Source organism: Rousettus aegyptiacus, unplaced genomic scaffold, assembly GCF_014176215.1.
Source record: "Rousettus aegyptiacus isolate mRouAeg1 unplaced genomic scaffold, mRouAeg1.p scaffold_m13_p_3, whole genome shotgun sequence".
Taxonomy (NCBI): domain Eukaryota; kingdom Metazoa; phylum Chordata; class Mammalia; order Chiroptera; family Pteropodidae; genus Rousettus; species Rousettus aegyptiacus.
Window position 1 is genome coordinate 140,425,962 of NW_023416306.1, and position 25,301 is coordinate 140,451,262.

General features: G+C 35.1%; 1 protein-coding gene across 4 annotated transcripts in view; it reads left to right on the plus strand.

The window, feature by feature from the left end:
* Positions 1-25,010, plus strand: part of TMEM260 (transmembrane protein 260) — a 53,788-nt gene extending 28,778 nt beyond the window's left edge. The window contains exons 6-17 of one of the 4 annotated variants that reach the window (XR_001598292.2): positions 634-813; positions 2,315-2,355; positions 5,175-5,258; positions 6,415-6,529; positions 7,781-7,950; positions 10,795-10,966; positions 12,680-12,828; positions 16,679-16,855; positions 18,181-18,234; positions 19,737-19,827; positions 20,962-21,077; positions 23,972-24,082. Coding sequence is in view for 3 of the 4 variants with exons in the window: in XM_016156121.2 (XP_016011607.2) it covers positions 634-813; positions 2,315-2,355; positions 5,175-5,258; positions 6,415-6,529; positions 7,781-7,950; positions 10,795-10,966; positions 12,680-12,828; positions 16,679-16,855; positions 18,181-18,234; positions 19,737-19,827; positions 23,972-24,241 (1,503 nt within the window). In the remaining variant the exon portion in view is untranslated. Of the gene's footprint in view, positions 1-633; positions 814-2,314; positions 2,356-5,174; positions 5,259-6,414; positions 6,530-7,780; positions 7,951-10,794; positions 10,967-12,679; positions 12,829-16,678; positions 16,856-18,180; positions 18,235-19,736; positions 19,828-20,961; positions 21,078-23,971 lie in introns of all 4 variants that reach the window. The other 3 variants (XM_016156121.2, XM_036239110.1, XM_036239111.1) reach the window with 3 other exon arrangements.
* The last annotated feature ends 291 nt before the right edge of the window (positions 25,011-25,301 follow it).

Genomic DNA, 25,301 nt, shown 5'->3' on the forward strand with positions numbered 1-25,301 from the left:
ATTCTCATATGAGTTAATATTATTACATAGAAAAAAATATCCTTCAGTACTCCATTCTATATGTGAATTGAGAAAAAAAGAGCATGTGGATGAGCTGGGAGGTTATTTAAAAGCTAGTTTCATTTGTGCCAAGTATTTCCCATGAAATGTGTGAAGCTCTTGTAGGAAGAATCATATTGTCAATGAACTATCATAATAGAGTATATATAGTTGAAATCTACTCTAGATGAGGGTGATGAAATGTGTTAGTATTATGACAATATTTGGGGCATATTCAAAATCAGACAAACAGAATAATCACTTCCAAGTTGGTTATCTCAGCTGTGCAATGCCTCATGTCGTGACATGGTTTTCAATGTAAAAGGTGCAATAAACATGACACTCACGAGTCTTTGCTAATATTATTTGCTTCACTCAAATTTCACCTGCCATGCAAAGGAGTTCAGGCTGATGCAATTTTCTCGTAATCCATGGTAATCAGAAGGTTTAACATAGTATTCTGTGGTGACTTAATATAAATTGAGAGATCAGCTCTGAGTAAACATATTTGATGTTTTCCTTGATGTATTCTTGAAGTTCGGATGAATCAACTAAAACAAACATTGTTATACAACACAATGTGCTCTAATGCAGGAACTCTCCCTGGGCTCTTTATTGAAGTTGAGCCTGTACTTCTCTGCTGGTTTGCTGCCCTATGTCTATCTTCCTATCTCATCCTACCTCAATCAAGCCCGCTGGACCTGGGGAGACCAGACAACATTGCTAGGATTTTTGACCCATTTTCTCAGAGAAGAATATGGAACATTCAGTCTGGTAAAATGATATTTAAAGCCTTTTTAAGGAATAAGTAACAAAACTTAAGTGGTCTGCCTGGACCTCAGTTGAAAAGAAGAAAAAACACAATCAATGTTTATCAATGGCAGTATGTAGAATTTTTCCTTCAGTTATTTATGTAACAAACTTGCCCCTTGATATGTGGCCTTTAACATACATTAGAAAAAAATGGGATTCACTTAACCTGCCATCATATTGTTGTATACCCTGAATATGTTTTTAGGAAACAAGCATTAAAGAGAGTCTGTTGCCAGCCATTGAAGCATTTCTGTCTTATTAGTGTTGGGTATCACTTTGGGCTCCTGGTCTGTGATTAAAAATATTTGGGAAAGATTAAAGAAAACAAACTCATAATTTTTAATTAACTTTGACCACAACACTTTCTTTTTAAATATTTAAAGAATAGTGTTCATATTAGTTTTTAGTGTAACACCTATGTGTAAATACTTTATGAAATATAATTTCGTTAAATGTGTAAGATTTAATGTATTCTAAAAGAAGATCAAAAGGCCTTGTTTTCCCTAAGATATAAATTAGGGGGAAACACTAAAGTGGTTATAGTAAAAGTTATTTGAAAAATGAAAGAATAATCAGATGATTATTTTAATATATACAGGTGTATCAGATTTCTTTTTTCATGGTTTATACTTTCAGTGTCTTATTGAAGAAGGCCAATCGCAGAAGGGGACATATTTTGCGAACCAATTACACAAAACTCTAAGCTATGCAAAAACGAAACAGTCTATTGCTCAAGGACACATACAGAAGTAGTAAAACTATGTATTTTTAGAAAGTAGGGGAATAGTTAACAAAATTCACGGTAATAGTTGCCACTAGGGGATGAGAAAGGCGAGGCCCGAGGTGGCTGTGTGAGATACCTGGTGGTATTCATGCAGTTTTGTTTCTAAAGGAATGGCGGGTCCATAGATTTTTAAAAGCTATCTTAAATATACATTGCATATGTTGTTTGTATGTCAGAAATATTTCATAATAAAGTAGTGTAATTTTACTTAGGTTTAAATTTATATTATTTACTTATGTCGGTTATTCCATTAAAATATTACTTGGGGACCATTCCAGATTTGAGATTAATGTATAGCTTCACAATTATGTGAATTCTTACGTAAACAGTTGATAATGAACTTTAATCGAAGTGCCCCAAAAAGAGTATAAAGAGACCCTAATGAAAGTGTACAGTCTGTTGATTCATTAATGTGTTAATCCTTCCTACTGGAATAGTTTAACCGATTTTTAGCCAAGTATTGTTTCTGAAATTCTTACTAAAGAATGCCCATGTTTTGTTTTTACTGAATTCTCTTTAAAAATCAGTAAGGCTCTGAAGTAAATACTTTGAATGAAGAGAGGTAGTGCACTGTATATTTAAAACATGCATCTTGTAAATCAACATAGTCAAATATAATAGCCTAACAAAATTTCAGTTTAATGCTTCTGAAAAGAAACTTTTCTCTTTTATGTTTAGGCCAAATCTGAAATAGGATCCAGCATGTCTAAAATTTTACTGTAAGTATGAAATATTTGAAATAATTTTAAAATAAATTCTTTATTGCTTTAAATATTTTTGGGGATTTCTGAGTTTATCCCTCTGTGAAGTAGTATGTCTGAGAAGTAGTTTTCACCCATATAGTTAATAGTTGTTTGTGCATACTGTCAAATATTCTACCGTTTCTTTCAATAAGGAAAAACTTAAAGTGAGCAGTAAATACAAGTGAATGAGACTATTAGGAGACTACATAGAACCTATAAAACTAAAATGTTTCGGCTTTCATTTGGATACAAAATTAGCCCATATACTGTTGCTTCATAAAAAATTTATGCCTTGTTCTGGTTTTATGTATCTTTCAATTTCAGAGATATTTTGTAATATTGTATTTCTCAATTGAACAATTATTTTCTTATATTAAGCTATGCTTTTTTAATTTTTCAGAACTTAATTTATTTAATGTCTCTTAAGATTTTTTCCTTTAGGCTGTTTTGGACATATATTTTTAACATGCAATCTTATTAAAGCCAACTTAAGCAAATATATTTTATATATAATATCTACTGGCATTCATTGAAAAATGGGTTAATATTTCCTTTAAAACCTACACAGATAAGGCAACTTGAAAAAATCCATACCAATCCTGTAATATTTTCATATTTTCAAAATATAAAATTAGGAAGAATGATTTTCTACAGTACTAGCGTGATCTCCTAACTAATTATTAATTTGGCGTCTGAGGACTATTGAAAACCATTTTCAAAATACGGGGAGAACATTTCAACTCTACATATGAGTTAGTTCATAAGTCCTCACAATTTCTATCTTGCTTACTTGCCAGCTTGCTTTCTTCTTTCCACCTTTCCTTCATTCCTTTTTAAATGACCTTTTTTTCTACTTTCCAAACAAAGGATACATAATCATTATGAAAAGTTTAGCAAATACAGGTAAGCAAAAATAAGAAGACGAAAGTTACTATAATTCCAATATGCAGATGTAACCACTATTACTAATTCATTTAACATTTTGTCTATATTCTTCCAATATTCTTTATATTTTTGTTTATTTTTAAAATTAAATAACATACATACTGATTTATTAGCCTCCTATTTTTCATTTTATACAGCATCTCAAAAATATTTTCCTGCCACCAATTATTCATGTAAAACCTTTATAGTTCTCACAATTGACTTAAAATATATATATTTTTATATCTGACTGAGACTTTTATGGTCCCTTTTTCTATTTTGTTGGGGAGAAGGTAGCAAGAAGCTTAGTTTCCCTTTTAAAGATAAAAAAACATCTTTGCCCATGTCTCTGGGCTTTTACTTTACCCTGCCTTGCTCCAAACTGAAAGACTCACTACCTGCTCATTTCACCTACGTTTCGGGGTTGTTATCACACTCAGGATTACTGGTATATTTTGCTTTAACAAATCCTACAGAAACGCAAAAGAACTCTCAAGAGCAATCCTACATCAGACATCTATTTTTATTAGTTACACATAAAAGTCATCTGTTGGGAAATTAAGGGCCTCTTTTATATTGAAATAATAGCAGTTAGGTTACATACCCAGAAAAAAAGACTTGTCAAAAGTGATGACCACACACACAATTTATTCAACCAAATCATAATGGAGGCATAATCCTAGCACCCTGATTGAGAGAATTTCTAGTTTTTAATTGTTTCGGGTGGACAAGAGTGTTGAGAAAGGCAACTCATAATTAACTTACTAGAAAATCCTTCAAAATGATGGAACCTAATCATCTACCCTTTCCCAGTCAAGCAAATTACATTCTTTCCCTATGCATATCTCTAAATTGCAACCCTGTACAAGGAAATTATTCAGTCTAACCCTAGGCAGTGACCATGTTTTAGAGCTTATATTTAAGCAACAGATCTCCAAGAATTAATTTTGAGACTGACTTCATTCCTTTTGAAGAATGGCTTGAAATGGGCCTCATGCAGGAATCAATTTTTCAAGTATATTTAAAAATGAGTGAAGATATCTTTTCATAGCAGATGAGTCTCCATTAGTAAAATACACATTGTATGGTTTCCATAATTACGGTATCACATTTTCTCCAGTAAAATTGCCAGTAGGGAGAAGAAAGTTCTTTGAGATGATATATAGAATCATTTCTTTTTTAAAAAATTGGAGACTGCTAGAGCTGTTTTAGAACTCAGATAACACTTGGAAAATGGTCATTAGTTAATTAGTTAATGGAGCTAATGGGACAATTTAGGTTAATTGTAGGGGAAAAAAAAGGATACATTTCTTGGAGCTTCCTTAAATGGTCTTTGAACCAAATAATATAGAAAAAAGGAAAACTTTTAAGGGAGAAGATAAGCTAGAAAAGAATGGTTAAAGATCACTTCTCTTGTCCTTTTTACCTTCATGATTGGCTCTCCAAAAGATTTATTTAAATTAATTTTCTTTTTCATTGCTAATCACTGGAGGCCATCGTTGCACTGTTGACAAGTTTAAAAACCCATTTTAGATGACTTCTTATTAAACCAGTCGGGAATACAGATTGGTTTACAATTTCAATACAGTCTATCGATATCACAAATACTGGAGAATTATTTGTTTTGATGCTATCCTAAATTACATAAGTTGGTAGCCAAATGTTACAATTGGAAAACATCTTAAAAACGTTCGGCTCTTTCTTGTGGTACTTTTTCTCCTGAATTTGAAAGAAGACAAAATAATTTTAAAATTTGATGCCAATCCTGAAATTTACTCAGTGCATAATCACATGTATTTTACAAAGAATGTTTTATTTGAGATTAACAAAATTTGTTTTCTGCCAGCAATAAGTTAGATTGTCTTTTACAGTTCTCAGGTAACAAACATGAAGACTGAACTGTCATTTAACATTCAAGCCCTTGCAGTTTGGGCAAATATATGTTTAGCAAGAAAGTGAGTAATATAATTCCTTTTGCTGTTATTTTTCCTGTGTTCATTAATTAAATTAATATTTTAATATGTCATTGTAGAACATTGTAGAACGTTGCCACTAGTATTTTATATTTCAAATAAATGACTTTAACCACTTTTATGAAGGCAAATATGTATTGCTTTTTTGCTAGTTTTTTCCTCATTATAAATAAATGATTTTGAAAGATTGGGAAATATATTCAACCTAACTGGTAAGTCATTTGATGTCTTAAACTTTAGTTTGATCCCTTACTCTGCTCATAGCCAATTATTATTGTTACTTTACAAAAGAAACAATTATTTGAATGCCTCTGAAGATAAAAGTAATCTCCAATGATAAAAGAAAACCTAAAAAAATATAGCAACATTAACCTCCATTGATGTCTTCTTCATTTACTTCCTAGTCTGTTGAATGTATTTTTAAGTATATATGTTTATAGTTTTCTTTCCTTAATACTTAACATTATATTGTGATCATTTCCCTATACCATAAAAAATATTTAAAATCATTTAAAAATCTATAACCTAGGAGAATTAATTTAAATGTTTTTCTATTTGAGGATCTTTAGATAACCCTCACTTTTTCCACTCTTATAAGTAATACCAAAGCATTTTTATGGATAAATCTTTACCCACATTTCTGGTTATTGCTTAAAGACTTATGCCTACATGTCAAATTACTGGGTCAATGAATGTGAATATTTTTAAGGCTCTTGATATATATTATCAAATGAACTTTTCTTGATCAGACTAACATATATTTTTATACAACCACATTTTCACCAACATTGAGGTTTTTTAGTTTAAAATCGTTGTTATTTTGCTGCATGGAATTATTCTTATTTTGTATATGGTAACTATATCTTAAATTTAGCTAGGTTAATAATTTGTATTTCTTCTGCAAATTTATAACTTTATAACTTTTGTTGCATAGTTTCTACTTGTCTATAATATTATAGTGTAGTTTTTTACCATGTTTTGGTTATCTGTTCCAACTCAGATTTTAAAAACTGAGATTTTTTTATTCCTTTAAAAATGGAAAGTTTTATAGTTCCAAATATTTTTATAGTTTAAAACTATGTCATATTATTTTCATGTACATAAATAATTCTGGACATATTTTAATTTTTTTTTATAGGGACAGACAGAACTCATCATTAATTTGGCTTTTTACTGGAATGTTTTGCATTTATTCATTGTTCTTTGCTTGGAGGGCAAACTTAGATATTTCAAAACCACTTTTCATGGGTGTGGTAAGTTTTATTTAGATATATCCTTTGACCAGAAGTTTGTGAAGAATGTACAGATTTGTCCCTCATGAATCTTGTAGAAGAGCAAATTTTCTCAGAAACAGTTAAAACTGCATAACATTATTATAAATCAAAAGCTAAATTATTGAACCAGTAGGGCTCAGGCCTCATTTTAGGGAAAAAAGTACAATGTTTGAGTAACACAATAGTTAAATAGAAAAATAAATGTAAAGTAGATTTAAGTTAGTCATTTTATGTGTGCGCTTGTAGATATAGGCACTACTGCATTCTTCCGGAATTTACGAGTTGTGATTAGAGGGTTTTTAACTAACAAATTCCCTTATTTTTACCTCAGCACTCCAGGCCTATGCAAAAGAGCAACCACATTTGTTTTTCCCCGGCTGCCATTTCTGAGATTCTCCTTATAATAGAAGCTCTGTAAATGTAGATTGCTCTGTTTTAACTGCTGACAGCAATGGATTGTGTGTGTGTATGTTCAAGAGGCCTAGTAGATAATACCCTGCTTAATCACCTGAGTTCCGAATCAATTGAGAAATAAGATAGACCAGTACAGTAGGTGAGAGAATCACTTTCCTTACTGGTGACCCTGAACATAGAGAACGTGGTTTATATCTGAGGGCAAGGGGTCTTCCTCGCACTGCATCCCAGAGTAGGCAGACCTACCCACTAGTTACAGACAGTGCTGTACAGGGCAGGCCTCTCCTCCACCCCGCGCCCCGCTTCTACTCTGCTGGTGCCACAGGGCAGAGTCTGCCCTTGGACAAGTGCTTCCTGTGGGCAGCGCACACCATCAAGAGGAAAGGAGAAGGCTATGCAGGCCCAGTCCCAGCTCCCAACTGCCCAGTCAGCTCAGTCTCTGCAATTCTACAGGAAGAAATAAGTGAGAGGGTAGAGAGAGGCCAGGAGTGTTAAACCAGGGGAATTTCACATGGAAGAAGACATCAGGAGTAAAGAGAAAGCATTTCTCCTCCTCTTCCACCTTGCATATTGCAGTTCAAGATGAAGTCCATAGTATCGAAAGGAATATGTGGGTCCAAAAAGGGAGATTCACAGGTCAAACTGGAAAGGTGGAATGTTTGAAAATGGAAAAATAATGTGGAGTTGAATTGGGGAAGGCCTGAATGACAGCAGGCATAAGCAACTAGGTGTATGCAGTATATTTTTTAAATAATTAAGTACCAGATTGATTGCCTACGCCAGTCGACTGGTTGTACTGTTGCATGCCTTCCACAGGTAGAACGATTCTGGATGCAGAGCAACGCGGTGGTGGCTGTCCTCGCCGGCATCGGCTTGGCTGCACTTGTTTCTGAGAGTAACCGAGTGCTGAACACCAGTGGGCTTCAGTGTCTGGAATGGCTTTCGGCAACTCTTTTTGTAATTTACCAAATATATTCTAATTACAGGTAACACATGGTTATTTTTATGACAAGTAGCACTCAAGCCAGAGGCATTTGGATATTCAGATTCTGGGACTTTATCCTTAACTTCCACTGGTTTTCAAAGTGAGACAGCTTGGTCTGAGTCCATGGTTCTGAAACTTGGAACCACAGTCCCTGCATGAGTGATGCATCGTTTCAGGGCGTTGCAAACAGGGTTCACGTGGTACAGGTAAACTATTTGTATTTTTTCCTCTAAGGAACCCTAGAGACAGATACTTTGTAGAATCTAGAGTATAAGAAAATTCTATGATTTAAAATACCACGTAGATGGAGAGTAAAGACATTTTGGCTTTTTTGTATGCACTAAAGTAATTCACTCTATGTTTCACAGATTTTATCTTTTGAGAAGTACCTAGTCCTTATCTAGTTTATTCTTCAGTAGTCAATATTAATTATTTCGAAATAGTTAAGGTTCTAAAATTTTTTTAGCCCTTAGGCATTATTACTATTTTATGCATTTTTCAAAATCTGTTTAATAATCATTTTAATGAAAATCTCGGTCTAACATAAAAGATGTCCAAGTTTTAGATATTAGTTTATTTCCAGCAGTATTGAGTAAACATTATAGAAGTAGAAGAGGCCATTGAAGTTTTTTTATAATGAGATTTGATTGGTATTTTAAAGGTTAAATGTCCTTTTTCATCTTAACTGGGAAAACCAGTGTTCTTTCTAATACTGGGGTAGAACCAGGGTTAGGAAGGCTACATCACCGGAGGGCTGGTGGCATCCTCAGACCCAAATCCATAGCTAGCTCAAGAAGCATTTGCCAAGACCACAGTGTGTGTGTTCCCAACCCTTTTTAAAAATTAATTTATTTAAATTTGTTTCAAGGATACAGTACATTGGTTAGACATCTATGTAGTTCATAAAATGATCCCCCCAATTGCTCCCTCCTGCCCCTGGCTCTCCACTTAGCCATAATAATAATGCTAACTGCATTTCCTAATGCTGTGCTCTCCATCCCTGTAACCAACTATCAACTACTAACTTGTACTTCTTTAACCCTTCACCCCATTCTCCCGGCCCCCTAATCCTCCTCTGCTCTGTGCATCACCAAATTGTCCACTATATTTGTGAGTCTGTTTTTGATTAGTTTGTTCTTTTTGTTCCTTAGATTCCGCATATAAGTGAAATCGTATGGTATTTATTTTTCGTTTTTCTCTGTCTGACTTATTTCACTCAGCATAATAACCTCTAGGTCCATTCATGTCATTGCAAATGGTAGGATTTCATTTTTTTAATGGCTGAGTAATATTTCATTGTATATATGAACCATAACTTCTTTATCCAATTGTCGATGGGCATTTAGGTTGCTTCCATATCTTCACTATTGTAAATTGTGCTGCCATGAATATTGGGGTGCATTGATCTTTACGAGTTATTGTTTGGGTTTTCTTTGGATAAAATGCCCAGAAGGGCAATTACTGGGTCAAAAGGTATATCCATTTTTAATTTTTTGAGAAACCTTCAGACTGTTCTCCATAGCAGCTGTACTAATTTGCAATCCCACCAACAACATAAACGGGTTCTCTTCTCTGCATCTTCACCAACATTTGTTGTTTTTGATTTATTTATGATAGCCATTCTAACAGGTATGAGGTCTCATTGTGGTTTTAACTTGCATTTCTCTGATGATTAGTGACCTTGAGCATCTTTTCACATGTCTGTTAGCCTTCTGTATTCTCTTTGGAGAAGTGTCTTTTTTTAAATCACAGTCTTCTCCTGACTTGGTTCTTTAGGGCAGTCCAGGTTCAACACTGGTGAGGCCAGCACAGGCTGGGTGGTTTTGTTTTGCGTTAATTCTTTTATTTTCCCCAGGTGAATGGAGTAGATGTCAACTTTGCTGGGTGGTGAAATGTGAGGCATCATTCTGTAAAGTAGGGAATCATAAGAGGCAAGAGTTGCATCAGTTACAAAGGCGAGGATAATATTTTGTTCTTGGAAGTATTTATTTGCTTTGTGATACTAACCAAGTTAGGCTGCGTTTCTCAGTACCATTAAATGTAATGGACCTGATAATAACAGGAAGGACGTTGCTTATTCAGTTTTTTTTATTCTTTTACTTTTGTCGCCTTTTTCTTTTTTCGTGGGAAGCACTCAGAATTTACGCCAGTTTTTCTTTGAAGTTAGAACATCCACTTCACTATTGAAAGGAGTGGTACTGCTGTTGTTGGCAGTGACAAATAATGCCTGGAGAGAAGTAAAAAACTCAACCATCTATTTATTCCTTCCCTCCCTTCTCATGGGTCTCATTCCCTAGTGCTTTCTCAGTGTAGAAGGGAGAGAGGAATGCGGGGAGGCTGTGGTTCAGGGAAGTGGTAGAAAGGATGACCTTGCATCCAAGAGGGTCAGACAAATGTCATCCCAATTTATGCCAGAAATTGGCAGGTTTGTTGTTGCATTTCTGAATATTCCTTTGTACTAAATGGAATTAACATGAGATTACCTTAATTCCAAGTGGAATCAGAAACCTTACTTCTTTTTAGTGAAATTGGATGGATATACTTTGAGAAAAAAAAAGACTTATCCTTGAGCACTGATTCTCTTTTAATGGAAATAATTGTAAATTCTAGAAGTGAAGCAGTATACTGATTTTTTCTCAATTGCACAATTAGTTTTTTCTTTTTTCAGGTGATAGTGTTCTCTTTTCAAATATAAGCATGTTTTTAGAAAATATAAATTAGACTACTTTGAAACACTAAATGTAAATTATGTGATGGGAAAGGAATGGGGTGGAAAATAAGCCCAGTCTTATTAAAACTGAAGCAATGTTTTGTATTTTAATGTGTTTTTGATTCATTTATTTAGCATTTGTGACCAAAGGACCAACTATGTGATCGATAAATTTGCAAAGAACCTTCTAGCCTCTATGCCTCATGATGCAATTATATTACTCAGAGGAGATTTGCCAGGGAATTCTCTCCGTTACATGCATTATTGTGAGGGATTGAGGCCAGATATTTCATTAGTGGATCAGGAAGTAAGTATATAAAAAATATACTTAGTATATAGTGACTGTTACCATTTAAAAACGTGTTTTAAAAAATGTTTTTTTTTAACAGCTATCATGATCACTCTTAGGTAGACTATATGTCACATTCTTTTATTTTAATTAATAGTATAAGTCATGAGTTGCCTCATTATTTAAACTAAATGTTTTAAGAATTAATATGTTTCATGTTAGATTTAAATAATATCCTAGGTCTTTAGTTCACCTAACAAACCATGAAAATATTGTAAATTTATTTTTAAATTGTTATTTTATATTCAAATGAATACTGCCCACTGGTCCAGGGATTAAAATAAATTAAGCTGAATATAAAATAAGTCATACTACAGGTAAGTAAGTATTTTACTCAAAATAGAAATTACTAACCCCAATTCTGCTGTGGAATTTTTATGTAAACTTTGTTGATCTTATGAAAAAAAATATGGTTGAAGAGGACTTGAACAATTTTGAAGTCTATTAAAACAATCTTTTGGAACTGAAAAAATATATTTCAACTATAAGATCATTTAAACTATAAATACTTAAAAGGGAATATGTTTTTAGAGCAGTCATCAGGACAAGAGAAATTCTTAATCTTAAAAAAATACTGTGATTAGTTTGGTTGAATAAATTATTAAACACAAAACTTATTTAATAAATTTTGTTGAATTAAAGAATAATTTGAAGTTTTTCAGAGAATACTGTATAAACATATTTGCAAATATTGGGAAATTTGCAAATTATACCTTTTTATAAGTTTGCATTTATACCAAGTGTACTAATTGATCAGTTTAATCTTCAGTCTAGCTTCTGACAAAAGCTAGGTTATTTGTTGATAACAAGTATGATTGTAAATTCTCTTTGGGATGGCAGCTGGTAGAGTTGAGAAGCACGGATTTCAAAGTTAATCAGAACTAAATTCAAGGCCTCATCCTGCCACTTCTTGGATGTATGACATGGGGCTAATGATTTTCCTTATTTACAAAATGGAAATGATATCACATAAATTGGATTGCTCATGAATACAAGAAACAAAATACCTGACTAAGAATAACTTAAAGTGGAATTTTTAATCTCATAACGAGTATGGAGATAGTTGGTTTTGGGATTGATAATACAAACAGTTCAACGATGTCAGCAGTCTGGGGCAGCTTTTCTGTGGGTGTCTTCAACTTCGGCAAATGTAATTTGACAACTGTTCTATGCCAGGTAGTATGCTAGGTGCACAGGCACAAAGATGAGAAGATACAGTCCCTTCCCTCTAGGAGCTCACAGGCTAGTGAGAAATAGGCTAAAAGTTACAAATGTCCAGGAGTATCTCATTCTGCTATGGAAACCAGGGAGGACATCATGGAGGAAATGATATTTAAGCCGGTTCTGAAAGCTGGAATACACATTCTCTAAGTATAAGAATGGGGGAAGGGCATTCTGGGTAGTCCATCAAATGCATGGAGACAAAATGAAACTAGATGCTAATCTTACCAATAACGGTTGTAACTTAAGACATGAAATCCGACTTTAATTCATTAGAAGAGGAGTCAGTACCTCATACCTCGGTTGTGCTTGTCAGTTATTTTCGATTAATTTTATATTTAATGAGTATATCCACATTTTAGATTTTTTTTTTGCTGTACTTGCTAAACTTGAGATTTTTTAAAAGAAGTATATTAAAAGTATGACATCATATGTTATTTTTTCTGGCAGATGATGACTTATGAGTGGTATTTACCCAAGATGGCAAAGCATTTACCAGGTGTCAACTTTCCTGGCAACCGGTGGAATCCTGTGGAAGGAATATTACCTAGTGGAATGGTCACATTTAATCTTTATCATTTTCTTGAAATAAATAAACAGTAAGCATCCTTTTTATATAATAGCTTTTCTGAAATCTTAAGCTGTTCTAAAATTGTTTATGTAACAGCTGTGCTTCATCCAAAGACCAATTTTCTACACCTATTTTCCTGTCACCGGTGAGATTATCTTTGTAATTAAATTGAATATCTGTGCATAAATGAGGCCAGGCAGAAATAAATGTTATTGTTCTGGGTAAAGGAAAAATAAAAACAGATTAGCAAGAATAACAAATAAGATCTTAGTACAATTCAGAGGAATTGGAGATGTGCCTGCCTACTTAAAATCATTGCAGGTAGATCGCAAGCAATTATAGTTTCCCCTGATCAACACCATAGCCCCCTTTTAAGTGTAAAGGAAATGTTTTTCAGGAAAAATGGCTTAAGGATTCTTTTATAAAGGATAAGGCATTTTTATACATAACAAAAACACAGTTATTGTGGCCGAGATAACATGAGAATTGTGAATTCTGTGCTTGAGAACATGAAATTATTTATAGTTAAGGTCAAGAATAAATAGCTCTTCCAGTGGGTGTTGAACATCTCTCCTATCTGTGAAATGCGTGGGATGGTCCAGAGTGTGAAGAAGAAAAGCTTATTTCTTAATTTCTAGTCTCTTATAAAAGACTTCAGAAAGTCTTTATAAATTGCAAAGTTAAATTATCCCTTACTAAGAACATAATAATATGATACTTTTGGTGTTCAGAGCCTGATGCATACTGTGGTTCATGAAATAATATGAAGGTTATGGGTATAAATGTGCTGTGAGAGTAACATTTAATTGTTTTGGAATAAAATATTAAAAACTGTTAACATCTCCAGATAAGCATTTTTTTTTTTTTTGGCGAATTGTATTTAATTCAATATTACAAATGTTTATTGAATCTACCGTGTTCCAGCTTATATTAGGTCTTGGCAATATAATGAGACTCAGTTCCAAATTTAAGTAGACCACAATCTAGTTGTATATATACGTAGACATGAGTACAGCTGGTCATATGATGGGATAAGCTCTGGATTAGTGAAGCTTTATAAAGTGTGAGACACAGTAAGTATTCAATACGTGTCTACTGAATGGGTGACTTAATTGATAGTATTAGCCAAGCATTCTGGGAGAATGGGTGAAGAGCAATTACTTCTGCCTAGGGGCATTCTTTCAACATTTAGTAAATATTGGGTATCCAACATGTCCAAACAGCTATACTAGCCACAGCTGCATGGACACAATTCCTGGTGTTACAGTCTTTCAAAGAGCATTTCAGGTAGTATCTTAACTATGAAACAGATATAGTATCATCTGGTAAGTGTAATAATGTTAGTATGGACAAAATGTTGGAGACTTAAAGGCCAAGTAGGAATTTGTCAAGGGGTGGGAGAAGGCTGACTCAAGGGACGTGCATGTGCAAAGTCATGGACAGGGCCTGCTGAGCACTGGGGAAACTGGGGGTGTTTGAAGCTCAGGCCTTAGAGGGCTAGGTGAGAGGGTGATTGGAGGGATGGCAGGGCCCAGGTGGTGAAGGGACTTATCCTGCAGGCATGGATGAGGCTTTTTCTCATTACAGAACTATTGCATGCTCCTTGTAAAAACTCTAGACAACACAGATAAGAAAGCATCAGTATCATCTGTCTTTCAAGGACAACCACTGTTAACATTTTAGTAAACTTTTTGGATTCCATTCATTTTTAACAAATTCTTTATTTATACACACATACACATGCTCATACAACTATACTATACTTTACATAGCTGGGATAATATTGAGTTTTCTGTCTAGTTTTTTTTTTTTCTACCTAATATCATATCATGAGCATTTCCTCATGTACTCAATAAAAGGTCTTCATTACCATATTTTTGTCTGTATGATATCCTCATAGATTCATGATAACTTAACAAATATTCTATTTTTGTACATTGTTGTTTCTAGACCTTTGCTATTGTAATACAGCATGGTGATGAGCATTCTGGCCCATAAATTTTTGTTAATATTTTTGATTAAACAAGGTCATAGGATAAGTGGTTTATTGGTGTCAGTTATTAAAATAAAGTTTTTAGTTTAAAAAATAGTATATGTTCATTGCAGAATAAGAAAAAAATTTAAACTAGAAAAAGTATGGTTCTCTCCCTCAGAAATAGCAAATACATCAAAAATGCATATTTTTACAAAGTCATAAGCATGATATGGAAGAATCCTATTTTTTCAATGACTATCAAAACCATTTTCTTAGTGTCTTTACAAACCCTTTATAAATATTTTTAGTAGGTACATGTACTGTAATTTAATAGAATTGAACTATTGTAGATACTTTATATGATATCTTTTTAACCATCATAAAATTGTAGGCTACAACAAATGCATTCGTGTCTATAATTTTCTTACAGAGGAGGTAGAAATTTGAATTATTAATTCTGAGAATTTAAGTCAAAACGCATGAACAATTGAGAGGCACTTGATATTTTTTGCCCCAAAGCATTGTACCATCAGCATCACATGAAAGCTCTCAAATTGGTACTTTCTAAAAAGAAGAAATCTATTATTTATTGAATACCTATTATCTTATTTTTAACATGTAGTACAGTTTACCTTTTTTGATGAATGGTCCTGCGAATTCTAACAAACATATATATTTGTGTAACCCTGGCAACAGTCAGGATACAGAACAGATCCGTGACCTCCAGAACTCCTATGTGCTACCACTTTGTAGTTATATTGTCCTTGAAGCCCTAAGCCTTGCAACCACTGCTCTTGTCTCCATTACCTTTGTAAAGGAGGGGCAGATTGGACAAGGTTTTTGTTTTTTTTGTTTTTGTATATGAATGTCCTGTCCTAATGTCATTTGTTGAAAACACTATCTTTTCTTCATTGAATTGCATCTATACCTTTCTCTGTATGTACCAAAAAAAAAAAAAAATCCTTCTGGAGTTTTTGATTGGTTTTAATTTGATTAGTGTTTTCATGGTGTATTGTTTTTTATCCTTTTGCTGTTAACCACCTATATCATATTCAAAGTGAGTTTTTTATAGATATATACTTGGGTCTTGTTTATCTTTTCATTCATTTCAAGATTATTTGCTCTTACTTCTTGGTGCATGGTTATAATAGCTATCTTAAAGTCTTTGTCTGACAATTCTAGCATCTATGTCATCTTGGAATTGACATCTATTGACCGTATTTTCTGTTATAAGATTTTCCTGGTTATTCATGTGCTGAGTAATTTTGGATTGCATCCTGAACATTTTGAATATTTGGGTCTTATTTAAATCCTAAAGAGAATGTTGTTTTTTTGTTGTTGTTAAACAGGACTTCAGCCAGGTTAATCTCAGGCTGCAAGTTCTGACCTGTCTTTTGTGAACTGTAGTTTCAATGTCGGTTCTGTTTTCAAAGCATTTGCAGTGCCATCTGGATCAGTCCTTGTGTGTGATACTCAGGACCCCGTCTGGGACCTGGGTGGTAGTCTGTCCTGTTGCTTATTTCTCAGATTCCATTTAGGGTCAGATCTATGCATGCTATGCACAGAGATAAACTAGGAGTTCATACGCAGTGTTATGGGATTGCTCTCCTGATATCCCTCCTTTCTGTGTTCACCCTAATACTTTCCAGCTCCCTGGAGCCTTCTTTCCTGGTTCTCTGAACAGAAAGCTGATTTTTCACATTAATATAAGTATCCAACAGTCTATCTGAGAAAGATTTAAATAAACTTAAATGTTCACAAGTGGTTTATTGGTAACTAAGGTTTAAGGAGTTAAAAATGACCATTTGAGTTACATTTAGTTAACATTTAGAACTTTAAGTTAAAAATATATTTAAATATTTTTTTTCTGATTTTTTTTTTCCTGTTCTAATGTTTTCAATAGAAAAGAAACATTTGTTTGCATAGGAATTCATGAAGGTGACCCAACCTGGAAAAAGAACTATTCACTTTGGCCATGGGGTTCTTGTGACAAATTAGTTCCTTCAGAGATTGTATTCAACCCTGAGGAATGGATTAAACTTACGAGAAATATCTATAACTGGACTGAAGAATATGGACGGTATGAACAGCAGTTATATTTTTCAACAGAGTATAGCAATTTTGTGTGACTAAAAAACTTACTAAATTTTGAGATGCCTTTTAATTCTTTGGACTTTTTAAAATTAGTTGTTCATATTGTCATTCACTGCCCGCAATGTATCATAATCGAAAAGTGGAACATGCATTTCTTGTCCTCATGTTTGAAGAACAGTGGGGCGATGGAAAGGAAAGACAGGCTGTAGTCAAGTGGACACAATAGTTAGATGCATGGCGCCTTCCACTCCCACCTCTTGAATTGCTATATTGTGTACCAGCCTACATCCTAAAAGTGGTAGAGCTTTAAGAGGCACTCTGTTGCCCATGCTAGTTTCCACATGCATACACTTGTCATATACACTTTCTTCAAGAATGGCAGATAACTTCTCCATGGGGAACACTGGGACATGAGTACCTTTTTCTTCACAGTTCTTTGCCATCAGCCTGGTTATGTTATTTTGAGCATGATTGGTCTTCCTTGAAACATTTATATATGGAGTTGACTCTCTCCCATATAGTAAACAAGTCACCATCTAAAGAAATATGCCTCCATTGCCTGTGTTTAAAAATATGAATTAAATATTAAATAATTGTTGCTCATAATTTAAGAATGGCAAGATCACATGAAAAATTCTACAAAGGCTTTTTGAATCAATATGAACAGACCACATTGCTCTGCACCAAAGATGGATAAGTAGGTCTACATCAAAATACTCTGTGGGCATCATCAGGAAAAGTTAGAAAATAACCTATTCTGTAAACAGCTGATGACAGTACAAGTACACAACATCACTCATTATCTTTATTCCATCAAAATAGATACATAAATTTTAATTAAGAGAAAAAAATCAGCCAATGGTTTAGCCGGTGTTCTTTGAACACTACCTAGTTCCAGCAATGATTTAGCAAAGCCGTGAGTCCCCTCTTTTTCAGACCTATCCCCCTTGCTTCACAGCTCATGGGCTCTTAGATGTGTCGACAGAGCAACCAAGGCCCAGCCTTGCCCCTCTGCCTATCTGACAGTTCTTAGGAACAGATGGCTCCCCAGATGCCTCCGGCCTGTTCCCACCAATCCTCTGCTCCCATGAGGCACTGGAGCTCATTATGCAGATTAAGAACACATTTACCAAAACCTCAAATTCCTAATGATTAAACTTCTAGGAGAATACTTTTATTATTTTGGTCCCTATCACTACTCCAAGATCCAGCCTATTTTATTTGCTGTGTGAGATTATAAAACAAGGATTACGTGTCCATAGCAATAAATGTAGCTGGCAGAAAAATGCTACTGTTTTCTTGTAACAACAGGTTTGATCCATCTTCTTGGGAATCTGTGGCCAATGAGGAGATGTGGCAAGCAAGGTAACTAATCTGCATTTTTGTGTTTGCATTCTGTTTTTAATATGGCAGAGAAGTAGCCTGTGGCACTTTTCATTTGGAGAGTAGGGGTGAGTGATGATAATAAAAATAACATTTACGAGCAATTATTTTGTTTGAGGCATTGTGCTAATAATTATACATGAATAATCTCATTTCATCCTCACAACAACCTATGATGAAGTTATTATCTCCATTTTACAAAAGAACAGACTGGAAGTAGAGAGGTTCCTTGTCCCAGGCCCATAGTTGCTAGTGATGGAGTCTGACTCGGGAACACTCAAAACTCCTATGGTCTCCTGCTTCAACTACACCAAAGTGAGTGTAATTGATTGAGAAGTTGATAATTATCACCATGTGCAATGTGCTAGTTAATTACTTAAGCACTTATTGAATGCTTCCTAGAGGCCAAACATTGTGCCAGGCATGGAAACTACACATGTGAATACAACACGGTTCTACCCTCGAGTGGCTCACAGACTAATGGGAACAATCAGACACGTTAAAAGAGATTTGAATATTAATGTGCTAGATGTTATACATTCCTGTTTGGAACACTTCATGGTGATGCATTAACTCTCTTGGTTCCTATCATTTAAAAATATTCAAAATACCTAATGCCAACAGTTTTTGGCCTAATTATTAATGTAAAAGTTCTAAAAGATACAGATGGGGGTACTAAGTACGTATAAAGTATTTCCTGCAACAAAGGAAAGATGAACACTCTGGGCCAGGAACTGTGCTTTGCACTGAGAATTGACATACAATATATTAAGTGTTTACTTATAAGTTTAAAGATTTTTTTTAATTGTTAAGAAATACATTTCTATAATAATAAACAGACATACTAGTTTATGCAGACATGTTTTGGAAAAAGTCAAAAAACCATATATTTCAAGTTATCAGCCTAGTTATAGAGACAAAGACTTGCTTTAAAGAACATACAGTGATCAAAGATTTACTGTATGTTTGCACTGTGATAGAATGTGGGAAAGCTGGGGGAACAATCACATAAAAGAAGAAAGCAGGTTATTATTCAAGTGGGTGTTGATTTAATCAGTGCGTTGAATATTTGGATAAGTTCATGTGGTCAAGGAGTGCAGCCACCTTTCAAGAGCTGGTCTCACGTGGCACGAGCCATTGCAGTGGGCACCTTCAGGGGTGTGTTGACACCCTCAGCAAGTCTCTCCCTTCCCAGCCACTCTTGCATAACAAGAATGAGGAAAAATGATGTGTAATAGTGATGATGAACGTAAGCTTTATTCTAAAAGAATTGGTAGTCAGCATTAATTCAATGTCTTGGTGGAGGCGGGGAGGGGGAAGGTACTGCCGGCTCAGAGTAAATGTCTGTGGATGTAAAAGAAGTAAAAATAATGCAATAAAGGATTTTGTATGTTCCTTATCAGTGGAAAAGTCTGGCAGACTTAGCTTTGAATGTGAAACTGACAACATGGTTTTAATGAATTCTCCTCCAACTCCACCACCAGGATGAAAACACCGTTCTTCATCTTTAACCTGGCAGAAACTGTGAACTTACCTTCAAATGTGAAAGTTCAACTCTACAGTCACGCATATGATGTATGTTATACTTTTATATGCATAAACATATTTGATGGGAGGGTGGTGGCGATCATTTGGGACAGAGAGGGGGTGTATCACAGTAGAGGTTTTACTTTTTGTTTCCAGCTTTATCTGGCATTATAAAGCAGTAGGTAAAATGGAAAAATACTCATGTGTTTCACAAATAATGTCCAAAGTAAATGGCTGTGGTTGGCAAAATAATGACCCCTCCTAAAGAACCTGTGAATATATGACTTTACATGGCAGAGGGGACTTTGCAGATGTAATTAAGATTCTGAGGGGAAGAGATTATCTTGGATCACATCCAGGTGGGCCCATATAGTCACAAGGGTTCCTATAAGGAGGCAGGAGGGTCAGAGTCAGAGATGCGACAATGCAAACAGAGGTCAGAGAGAAAGATCTGAAGATGTGATCAGCTGGCCTGGAAGATGGGGGAAGGGACCCCAAGGTGGAGTGAACAGGTAGCCTCTGGAAGCTGGAGAGGACAAAGAAACAGATTCTAGAGCCTTCAGAAAGAACACAGCCCTGTTGATTTTACAAAAACCTTGATTTTATGACTTTTGACCCTAGAATTGTAAGATAATTTATATTGTTTTAAGGCACTACATTTGTGGTGATTTGTTACAGCAATGGAAAACCAATATAATGGCTTTATTTAAAAAAAAAAAAAAAAGGCGCTGACAAGTTATCCTCTATTGTAAAAGCCATAATGCTGGCTACACTTGAAATGAAAGGGCCATGGCTGGTTGAGATTTCATGAGAAAAATAAACGGTCTTGGAGAGTGGTTCTGTTTTTTAACTGTGGCCCCAAGAAGCCAAACAAACCTTCAGACGGCCCAGCCACACTGAGAGTCTTGCACAGTTGATTCTCTGTGATGGGAAATGAGAGTACAGTACATTTTTACTTAATGTTGTCAATAGGTTCGGCAACTTTAGGTGAGATGATATACAATAAGACCAATTTTACCATAGGCTAATTGATATAAACAAGAGTTAAGTTTCTATGGAATCTCATCAGCATTATAATGAAATGACATTGAATGAAATGATGTTTTTCGAGGATCTGCTGTGCAGAGCAGAGGCTTGCTGAAGCGGTGTTTTAACAAGTCCCTGCTTTTCTGCGCTTTATAGGACTAGGCTCTTCAGATACCTTCAGAGATAGTCTTGGAGCCTCCTGGTGGGAAACAGACATCCTGGCACTGGCTAGTAAGAACAGGGCCCAGAAGCTACATCCATGAGCAATTGAGGTATTTCTGCTATCTCTAGGTTGCTGTGGGTCTGTTCAGGCAGGCATGTGTTTGGTGCTAAATCAAATAGCCTGGTGTCCAATCAGTACAACTAATTTTACTCCAAAAGTGTGTGATCATTGGTTCATTATTTATCCATTTATTCAGTCACTCACAGACCATTTATTGAGCACCCAGTCTGTATCAGATATTGTGGTGGAGATGATCAAGCATTGTCCCTGCTGTCAAGAAGCTAGCAGGCAAGAGAGAGAGGATAAAGTCCTTAGTTAAGCTCAGTGTTATAAGTGACAAGAGGTTTGCAGAGGTATTGTGGGAACAGAGAGCTGTACTTGAGTACACCCTCCTGCAGGGGAGGGTGGTAAGGAAGGGAGAGAAGGCTTCTAGAGGAGATTTCGCTTGAGTTTCATCTTGAAAGATCAGAAGGGGCTAGCCAGACAGATGGTTGAGCAGAGGAGTGGGAGAGGGAGGACATTCTATAAGGAGGGAAGCACAGGGACAATGATACAACCTTTGAGTGGGTACTCAAGGAAAGCGAGGAATAGATTATAGGAGGCAGCATGGTAGCAGTTGAGAAGTCCAAGTTCAAGGCCCATTTCACCATTAATTGTCAACTGTAAGTCAATAAACCTTTCCTAGCCTTAATTTTTCTTCTTTAACAAAAAAAAGTGGGCTTTAAATTCTTTCTCATATCCTGGTTACATTATATCCTAGTCGTCTCAAACACTCTGTGATTCTTTGAAAAACAGATAGTATTTAGTTGGGAGAAATCCGAGATTACGAATGTTTTACATTCTCATCAGCGGTCTGTCTAGTCTATGGTCAATTCTTAGGCCATTACTGAAGCTAATTCATGGATTTATTGTCTCTTTGGGCTTGTAAGCTTTACCTTTGTCAGTAAACACAAGTCTATAGCACGGTCTGTCGGGATCTCCTTTGCATATATCTCTAGATATGTGACGTTGTTTCCAAGGCCAATGCGGCTAAATACTTGATAGCTCAACACAAATCCACCCCCCCCCCAGTACTGGTTGTTCAAGAACATTCTCATTAGGTATAAAAGATATTTTTGTCATTATTGACATTATCCTGTTCAATAGTTCTTACAGAACATTAAGCTCAGGGGACATTAAGTTCAGGTGTAGTAGGGAAGTAAGCAGTGAGTAGCCCTATTATCTTTAAGAATACATTTGAGAAGTTGAACATGTCCCCAATAAATAAGATACAGTCCACCAAGACTAATGTCATAGTTAACACATAAGGAGGAGAAAATATAATTCCACATGATGAGAAATGACTAGCTTCTTAAGATATGACACATGTGGCTTAGTGGGTCATCCAGACTAAGATAATGATGTGTCAGTAACGAAATATTCTAGAAAAAGGTAGTATGGTTATTCTGATGTCTAAGAATATAGCAGTGATCACGAGTGAGCCTTTCACTCTTTTGCGACACTGGGGAAATGCTCATCGAGGTACTGGCCTCTGTTTTGAACTCCAAAACCTCAGGAAGATTTTGAAAATTTAGGGAAGTGAAGAAACCGAATAGTTCCTGAGTGCCTGCTCTGGGCCGGGCAGCATGCCCTGTGCTTTACACACAGCCTCACCGGAGGGAGACTGGGGAAGGGAAGCAACAGATAGAGAACAAAAGACTGAAGAAAGGTAGGGAAACACAGAATATTTTACCAAAAGAATGAAGGGGTGGAAGGCTAACGTCATAGTTTTGATAATATGAAAGTGCACGATGACTCTTCCCTATTTTATGGAGTGAAGACTTGGGAAAATTACTTTAGAGGGCAGCTTGAAGACTGAAGATTATTAAATATCAAAATGACATCTCGAACGTGGATTGTGGAATTTTTTGTGTGGACACTACTTAAAAATTGGTTGAGTATGTTTTTGTCTGTCTGGAGCAGGAGTTGAGGAAATAGATAATATATTGGGTCCCTTTAAATTGAATGTTGTGATGAATACAGTTCTGATTTTAAAAACATTTGCTCATGGAGAAAGCATCATTACTTGTTCTGTTGTGCTGTCAGAGTCTACTGGTAAACTCAAGATCCTGCAGCTGTTAACTCCACCTGGAGAATCTCCAAGAAGGCTGTGAAATTCCCAAACAAGTGTAATCTTCCATTTCGCAGATTTGTATCTACTTTTTTGTTAAATTTTGAATTTTTCCACTAGATAACTCCATATCAAAAATTCTAACTCTGTCCAAATAATACTATCTCTAATGTAGAAAAGCAAAATTCTTAATTCCTGTGGGCAAAGTTCCCACTATCAAAATTGTAATTATAGGATCTATGAAGATTTTCAATATCTTGCTTTAAGGATACCCCTTAAATTCTGTTATGCCCAACCTGTTCGATGCTGGATTTGCTCGAGCCATTTTATCATTGCTATTGTTATTACTGTTGTTTTTAATATAGAGGAAAATTTATGTAAAAATGAGGGACAAAATTTAAATTCCTTCAAGTTCTTTTTCCATGCAGTTTTCTAAAGAAAGCTATTTTTTTCTCCAACGGCTAAGTTTAGAGTTTCAACCTTTCTGCCTATAGAGTAAATAGCTTTCCATGAATTAGAACTAAATCCCTTTGCCAGAACATCTTTCTGGAGGAAGAGCATTTTGTCCTGACACAGTGTGTCTTAAGTTCCCTCTGTAACATCTGAAAAACCCCAGAAGCAGTTTTTGATGAAGCACATTTGCCTCCTGCTACTGTAATAATTACAGTAACATCCTTGCATTTTCTGCATGGCCTAGCAACGATTAGATTTTTACTGTAGGCCGCTTGGATTTTTTTTTTTCCTTATGTTATTAATTCCTGTGTTTTCCGTTTTTTGAAAAAAAAAAAGTCAAGTGATAACAATGAAATACCAACATTTTTGCTGTCTTCCAGCTTTATAAGGAGATTGTCTATTTACAAGAGGAACACCCAGTGAATTGGCACAAGAACTATGCCATCGCCTGCGAGCGGATGCTGCGCCTTCGGGAAAGAGGAGCAGACCCCCAAGTCTTGTTATCGGAAACCATCAGACATTTCCATCTCTACACTCAGAAGGCACCGAATGATCCACAGCTGGCTGATATTTCAGTTGCTCTAAAGCACCTAAGAAAAGAACTGCAAAGTCTGAGAAATATGAAAAACGTCGGAGACAGCAAAATGTGAAAAAACCTGCTCGTCATTCAGCTTCCAAAAGTCTGGGGTCCAGAAGTTTTCTCTCCAAGAAAAGAAACTGTATAAAACAATTTGCAGCTAAGTCACCTGCCAAATAGAAATAACGTGGTACAGCAGTACCGTTTCTTGGGAGGCTTAGTAAATGAGTTGTGCTATTTATGCAAATTCTGTTTAGCCCATGTTTACCAAATTAGCGTTTCGAGTAAGAATCTTTCAGAAATTCTCCCGATTTCCAGAATGTTTTACCTAATGACTTTGCTTGATTAGATTCTGAAAGAGAATGGATTCTTTTTGCATATTTAAAATATTGGCTGTGAATCTTTTATGGGCTCTGCTTATCGGAATCAGTATTGAAGGTTAAATTCTTAAAACATTAATACCAGACCAAAGACATTTCTGTTTCCCAAAAGTGAAAAAAAATGTTTTAAAGAGTGAATCTTGTTATGCAGCAAATTAGAATTTTTTTTTTTTTGAGTAGCTGTGGTTGCTAGACAATCTAATGGTTCAAGCTAAACACCAACCAGATGATATTTCAAAAAGAGTTGGGGTTTTATTTTCTGATTTCTTTGAAAGCACCAAAAAATAAAGCTAGTTCATTGTTTGCTTTTTTTTCAGTTGCATAAAGTGATTGACAAGTAAAAAGGATTTTGGATTTCCTTAATTAATTTTATATTTATGTTTCACTTCTATTTGGGTTCATAAATCTGGGCCCAATAATTAGTAGGCTCCTGCTGCCAAAATGCAAAAAAAAAAAAAAAAAGGCGGGGATTGGAGGGGGAGGATGGGGAAGTGGTTCAATAAATTCATTTCTGTTACAAGCATCTTTTATACATATTACTAAAGAGAACATAGTAAGAAATGCAAATAATAGTTCTTTATTTTATTATGACAGTTAATTAATAGCAACCTGTTTTAATGAATAAAGTCACTCAGAGTCCTTCAGCACTTCCTAAGTAGAGGCCCGAATCTGTAGGGATTCTTTTCCCCCCAATTGTATAGCTCCTAGACTCCGAGCACTATATAGGCCCCTGTATAGAAATGCTCACTAATG